Raw genomic sequence first — 7,680 nt, 5'->3', positions numbered from 1 at the left:
GTGTGCATGTGTCTGTCTTTCTCTCCTCTCTCCCCTTTCTTCTCTCTCTTTCTCTGTCTTTATCTGTTTCTCTCTCCTCGTTCCTCTCTCTCTCTCTCTCTCTCTATCTATCTATCTCTATCTATCTCTCTCTCTCTCTCTCTCTCTCTCTCTCTCTCTCTCTTTCCTTCAACTGTATCATCATAATTCATAATGCTACGAGACAATACAGACGACCCTTCTTCTGCCTTGCCCTGTCTCTGTGCCATTTGCTAGTTTTCTACGTTCACTGGCAGGGAGTTGTGCAAAATTACAATATTATGTCTTTATTTAAGAGATGAACCCCAAATTAAACGTTCTTTACCGAAACCCCATAGCCAGCTGAAAAGTAGTGTCAAGTGCCTTTTCCAATGACATAACTTCGTCCCAGACTGAGGCTCGAATTCTCCAACCATTGCTACGATTGCCTGTCCGGTAGCCTAGCTACTAGACTACCGACGTCACCGTTATTACTAAAAGCACTAGGGTGGTAAAAAATAAATAAACACGTGCTAGTTTTAAGTAAAATAAGTAAATTTGTATGTAAAACGCTGTACGCTGCCATCAATGCGCTCACTGTACAACACCTCATTGTCACCCGCTTTTCTTTGTATCAATTGAAAGTAGGTTAGAAAGCGATCGAAGTGGCGAACAATAGAAAGCAGTGATGATGTTTTAATGTACTTGGCGTTCATGAAAACTTTAGCTGTTTTCTTTGTGTTTTGTTTTGTTGCTTTTTTAGAGGGGTGGGGGTATTTTGGTGGGGTTAAAAAATAATAAAACTCAAGTGTATTGCCATTTCGTGATCAACTACGAAATGTTACATCTTTTAAACGTATTAATTTATTAATTTATTAATTTATTCTTTCAACAACAACAAAAAAACAGCAACCAAAAAGGCATCCTATCTACTGTCTGTTCGCTCACCAGGGCTGTATTTTCTTTTCCACACGCAAGTCACTTATCACTATGGCTGGTTGGATATCACGCTCTGCTGGCAGTGTAGCCAGAGCCTAAGAGTTTTTCGGAGCTCGCAACACTATGAATTTCATTTTGTACTCTAAACTCTTATTCCACACACGGCGTTACATGATCTCTTCTCAATTATCTAACAACATAATTATACAGATTTCAACAAAGGTTAAGGACCACCTTGACAGACAGTCCTAATTTGTTAAAATATCCGAAAAAAAAGACAGCAAGGTATGTTTCAAAATGCTTTACTCTGAAAGTGTTAATGGGTTATCATTGCGTACTGCAAAGCCTCCTAATGGACCAAAACCACCACGTGCAGCACGGAAATCCTCGTGGAATCTTATCCAAATTTGCTGTTTTTTATCGACTTTTGTCCGACACCAAGAACTTTCCTCGGTTAAAATTTCTGGTGCACGCCATAAACGGATGTACGGTATCAAACTGTGCTCACTTTGGTGGCAATACAAGCCACCGTTTGTGCAAAATCCGGTATCGCATCAACATACCACCAAGACGAAAGCTGAGAGACTTTGATTGTGCCAGAGCTATCGCATGGCTGGAGGATGGAGTTGGAGCCCGAGAAGTTGCTTGAAGGCTCTCAGTGTCATACACAGTCATTTTCCGCCTGAGGCAGCACCACCACGCCACTGGATAAGTCCAAAAACACCATCGAGCAGGTCGACCCAAGAAGACCACTCAGAGTGTTTGCAAGTGGTCCCTAACTCTTGTTGAAGTCTGTACCTGCCGACCCCATCGTTCGCCCCAACATTCCCTCCGCCAATCCTTTCCATATCTCTATCTACCTCTCTCTCTCTCTCTCTCTCTCTCTCTCTCTCTCTCTCTCTCTCTCTCTCTCTCTCTCTCTCTCTCTCTCTCTCCCTCTCCCCCCCCTCTCCCCCCTCTCTCTCTCTCTCTCTCTCTCTCTCTCTCTCTCTCTCTCTCTCTCTCACACCCAATCGTTTGCCCCAACATTCCTTCCGCCAATCCTTTCCATCCCCCCCTCTCTCTCTCTCTCTCTTTCTCTCTCTCTCTCTCTCTCTCTCTCTCACACACACACACACACACATTCACACACACACACACACACACACACACACACACACACACACACACACACACACACACGCACACACATTATTCTCTGACGCTTGCTTGCCTGTCAGGGCAAACCCTGGCTGAGAGTGATACAACGTCTAATCAGAAAAAGACGAAATACTTTATAAAAATTCTTGCTTACTCTGGAATCGAACTCGGGTCTTGTACTTTTTACAACGAAGTGCCTACCACTACACCACAGACATAGGTTGTTTGGTATGTATAACATATTAAGTAATATGTGTGTATGAGTGTATATTTGTGTGTATGCGTCTGTGTAATAATATTGCAAAACTTAGATATTATTGTTGATCTGCTTTCAAACACGCTGAGGATTCTATGACCACCACTATGCTCCTATTTCCCATTCACCATAACAGAGGAAATATATATGAAATTTAAAAAAGAAATTAGATGCCTCTCCCTCGTATAATTCTGATCCTGCTTGCATTGAGCGGTAGTAAATGCGGGGATATAAATTATTTTACTGCTCACTGCTAGCAGTGCACAGCTCAATACGCGAGGCACAGTGGTGCGAACGGCGTATAAATAATTTTACTATTATAGTCCGGACAACACCTAATGGAACAGCTTGTCTTCCTCATTACACCGAATCTAAGTGACGAATCTCTCTGATTTTTTTGCGTGCGCCTCTGAATTCTAAAAGACCAAAAAAATATCGATTGCCGTGCATATGCAACCAAAATAAAGAGGTGCTGTCTATAAAATCATTATCAATTATGCTTATTAAACTCAACCCCACACTTTTTAAAGCAAGCACGGTACTATGCTAAAACTATAACAATACAGGGTGTCGTTGCAGGAGCTAAGCCAGAAATTTCAGAGGAGGGAGGGGGGTCAAACCCCAAAACGGGGGTCAACAGAGTGTTTTATTTGAAGCACAAATAGACATGTCACTACCTCGTGCAGGTCCATAGGTAGAGTCCCGCCCCCCCCCCCCTTTTTTTTTTACACATACATGCTTTGACCTTTTTTTCGGGATTTGTTATAGAATAAATGAGACGGCCTCGATCAGCTTCTTTGGAGAAATAACTCAGTAATTTTAAGGCAACGTTATTTGAGTTTGTAAATTAATAGGGGGAGCCCACTTATACGATCAGGTCGGGTCAGGTCCAGCCCATCGGGTAGTTGGAGCTAGCCAAATTGAGGGTGCAAAGCGGCCATCGTGGCATGAACCGATCGACCTACAAAAACAAACGCGTTTGTTTTCATGCCTGCGAATTGTGTTGTGAAAGCAAGGTGTAGATCTTACCTACCATAAGATCAGGGGTGTGGTTGAAACACAGCAGTAGCAAAGTTAAAGAATGCCAAAGAGTAGCAGTTAAAAAGGCAGCAGAAAGAGTCAGGTGCCCATAGGAGGGGGTAAACGAGCTGATGGGGTGATGGCAGAAAGTGGAGACGAAGACAACAGAACATTGCTAGAGAGCAGGAAAGGATGTGAAAGTGAAAGAAGAACATTTTTAGAGAAGATAATTTTCCGTCGTTTTCCGGAATCGAACCCTATTAAATGAGAGGCGAACACCTTAACCTCCAGACCACGAGAGCCCCCTTGATTTGTGTATGAGTTGAGGGCGGAGCTAATAGATTGTGACAAATCACACGCTTCCCTCACCCGCAGCTGAAAATGTATTGTTACCTGTAGGTCAATTTGGGTAAGCATTCATTGGAGGGACTAAGAATAACTACAGGTGAACGGATTATGACGGTCCGTCCACAGCGTCAGGGACAAATTAAAAATTTATGACCAACCGAGAGACCACGCCTGGCCGTCTCAGGCAGGCAAATATGGTCGTGGGTTTATAAAATATGGTGTTAAATTAATCGAAAAATCTCAAGGGGGGGGGGGGGTTGAAGTGGCCGCTTCCAACCCCCCGTCCCCCTTGCAGTTTTTTTGTTCGATATAATTTTAGCTATGTCATGGGTCTGCAATGCATGATGTTTGGATTTTTAAAAAATCGAATTTTAACTTTCTCCACTTTTGAGTACATAAATATATAATGTAATTTTACTAAGTCTGCTATCGAATGGTTCAAGAACTACGAGTATTAGTCAAATCACTGAAGTGGTAATCACACATCAAGTCTCTAAAGGGCATTCTGAAGGTTTAGTTTAAGGCCCAGTACTATTCACAATGTGTACATAATCACTTGCTGTTGAAATATAAAAGTATTAACTCAGCTACCACTTTTACGCCGATATATGACTCTTTTCATCCATAAAACAACGATGGATTCGTAGAAAGAGTAGAGAAATTCATTGAAAAGGTGAAAATTTATACTGAATGAAGAAAAAAAAAAGGAAATCATTCTCTTTGGGAGTTTAAAAAAACCTTGATAATGTAAATAGAAGCCATTTAGAAATTGAAGATACTAGTATATCCTTTTCCAACTAGGCCAAGAACCTTGGTATCTATTTCGATTGGGAATACCTGTATGTCCATGAGCAACCAAGTAACTCATGTTATTCAATGTATGTTACGTTGATCTCTGAAGAATTAGTAAGACAAGGCTCCTTATTTCTCCTGATAGTGCATGCATGGTCTCTGTCTCTCTTTCCTTGTAAAAACTTGACTATTGTAATTCTGTTCGGTATGGTATTTCATGTGAGTGAATGAGGAGATTGCAAGTGGCCTAAAATAACGCCGCAAGACTAGTGCTGAATAAAAAGAAGAAAGGTACTGCATCAAAAATGTTAGTTCTGCTCTGCATTTGTTTCCAGCTGATAGAAGAATTCAATGTAAATATTCTACCATCTGATATAAATGTCTGTACAAAAAGGCCCCATCATATCTATCTGAACTTTTAGCACCGTACGTTTCTTCTCGTTGGCCACGGTCATCCACAGATGTATCAAAATTCAGAGCCCCTACAATGAAATTACAATCTTTTGGTGAGAAAAGTCTCTCATATTTTGGCCCTAAATCTGGAGCTCCTTGCCTCAGGGTCTCAGAGAATTAATTAAATCTTATTACGTTCAAGCGATTGATCAAGGCTCTCAATTCTTAGTTATAGTGTGTTTGTAAATGCTGCTATGTTTTGTTTGTACTGTCGTTAATACGTGTATATTGTATGGTTGTGAAAGTTATTCTTTATGTGGTTGACCTGTTGGGTTTTTTTTCTTGTTACTGTGAACTATTTTATCTTGTGTGAATCGCTCAGTGATCATGTGATTAATGTGAAGCGTTCAAAGCTTATACTCGTATGGGAGTAGCAAATATACTCTATATAAATGCAATCTATTTTTTATGGTAATTATTGTTTTATTATTATTATTCTTCTTCTTCTTCTTCTTCTTCTTCTTCTTCTTCTTCTTCTTCTTCTTCTTATTATTACTACATGTATTTGTATTATTAATATTATTATTATTATTATTATTATTATTATTATTATTATTATTATTATTATTATTATTATTATTATTATTATTATTATTATTATTACATGTATTTGTATTAATATTATTATTATTATTATTATTATTATTATTATTATTATTATTATAATTATTTTATTATAATTATTATACAGTCACCTGTCATAAGTGTCTGTCCTTCCAATGGATGATGCAGGCATGTTGCTCAAGTCGCTCCCAATGTGTACCCAAGTTGACCAATGGGAAACAATACATAATATTCAGCTTCTGGTAAGGGAAGCGTGTGATACATCATAACCTAGAAGTCCCACCAACAACTCAGTTCGTAAACCCAGTCCATAAAAATGGAAATCAACACAAACTCGTACAGAAGTGTCGTTCGTTCGTCGAGTGGTGGTGACTGATTTGTTTGTTTTACTATGGCATTTGGCCTTCTTTGTCTGACGAATTTCGATTTGTTTCCACCTTTCACGGAACCCTGATTTAAAAAAAAAAAATTGACATAGACAAAAGTTACGTTGGCAAACCAGAGATATTATTTCATTAGAAAAAACAAAAACAAACAACAACGAAAAGAATACAGGTTTTTCATAAGGCTACTATTTATTGTATCGGTAAAATAAGATCAAACGTAGAATATTGCTTTGAACAGAATATGTTTACACGCCCCCCTTCCTCCTCCCCCCTTCCCCCGCCTCCTAAGAAAAGTTTGGGCAGACAGAAATGTGAAAACTGTTTTTAAAAAATAAAGTTTCAGATGTGGAACAAATGAGCAATGCCATTCTATTAATAACTAAGGTAAGTACACGTTCCTCTTCATCCAATCAGCGGTCTTACTTTATCAGCAACATGACGCAAGCATGACTCATGTGAAGCAATCTTGTGGTAAACCTATTTGGGGTCAACCCCAAGACAACAATAACTCGTCTGTTTTGGATCAACCGATCAATACGACCAATCGTGACGCTTCTAGAGAACCCCATGTAACTGGAACGCTCTAAAAATAGACTGGTGTGTCCCCGCATATATATTTAAGGCTCGTGGAAAACACCCCTTCATCAGGACCAGGTGTTCTGTAACCTACCGGAGCTAACAAGTGACGCGGGATATAAATAGACTACCTAGATCAGTGTAGTGCCTGCAGTCAGTAAATGGAGCAGCAAGTGAGACAAGGTAAGGAGAGACTTTACAACCTTGTGACTTGCAACTGCAGGTTATACAATATCCTTGATTCAGCAAAATTAGTCAAAAACGTAAGAGTTTTATGTGTGTATAAAGAATGTCGTCAAAGAATGCTATTTTTAAATATAATGTACTTCAATACTTTCTGCCGTTAATTTGTTTTAGTTTCTTTTGAGGTTAGACTTGGCATTTTTTTCCGTTTCAGGCTAGTTAAAACAATTTTTAAAAAACGTGTAATTCTTTTCAGTGTGCTTTATCTTAATAAAGCCCTTCATTTACTCCTTTGCTTGTTGTGTCTTTTAAATTGGATCCCCCGCAGGTTACCAACCGTTTCTTTTTTCACATTTCTTGTTAGAACTTACAATTTTTCTTGCTTTATGAAGCATTATTATTTATGTGATTCTGATTCTGATTATTATTGTTATTGCTATTGTTATTGATTATTAATCAAAGGAAACCAGGAGGTAGAAAAAACAAAGACCAAAAATTGTTGTCACAGGGAATAGGTGTGTTAGTTTCAATGAACCTCGAAGCGTCATTACTCCCGAGAACCTAATTGCCACTGACACAAAAAGAACTGATTTGTCAAGTAATCTTAAAATCATTCTACTGAACACACAGTCAACCTAACAAAAAGACCGTCTTACTCAAAGATTTAATATATGAGTCTAACTCCGATATCGCATTTTTTACGGAGTCATGGTTGCGGAACGTGGGAGATGAAATCATTATTGCCGGCTTAACTCTACCGGGACACAGGTTCATCTCCCTCCAAATAAATGGAACACAGCCTATAATTTGAGGGGACTTCAATTTACAATTTGAAGATATCTCAGACACTAATGATAAATCTGTCAAATCTATTATAGAGTTTCATGGTCTCTATCAACACTCATCGGTGTCCCCACTCACATAAAAAACACACATTAGATTAGGTGATTACTGACAATATCAGTAAAATCGGTGACTGTGTGTGTGTGTGTGTGTGTGTGTATGTGTGTGTGTGTGTGTGTGTGT

The 7,680-nt window shown here is 39.0% G+C and overlaps 1 protein-coding gene across 1 annotated transcript in view; it reads left to right on the top strand.

Moving 5' to 3' along the window:
• The first annotated feature begins 6,560 nt into the window (after positions 1–6,560).
• Positions 6,561–7,680, top strand: part of LOC101851633 — a 4,696-nt gene continuing 3,576 nt past the window's right edge. The window contains exon 1 of the mRNA XM_005094555.3: positions 6,561–6,654. Coding sequence (XP_005094612.1) covers positions 6,633–6,654 — 22 coding nt within the window. The 5' untranslated portion in view covers positions 6,561–6,632. The remainder of the gene's footprint in view (positions 6,655–7,680) is intronic.

The sequence above is a fragment of the Aplysia californica genome, unplaced genomic scaffold (assembly GCF_000002075.1).
Source record: "Aplysia californica isolate F4 #8 unplaced genomic scaffold, AplCal3.0 scaffold00084, whole genome shotgun sequence".
In the NCBI taxonomy this organism is placed as follows: Eukaryota; Metazoa; Mollusca; class Gastropoda; order Aplysiida; family Aplysiidae; genus Aplysia; species Aplysia californica.
Note: the sequence above shows the minus strand (reverse complement) of the source record. Positions and strands in the feature narration are given on the sequence as shown.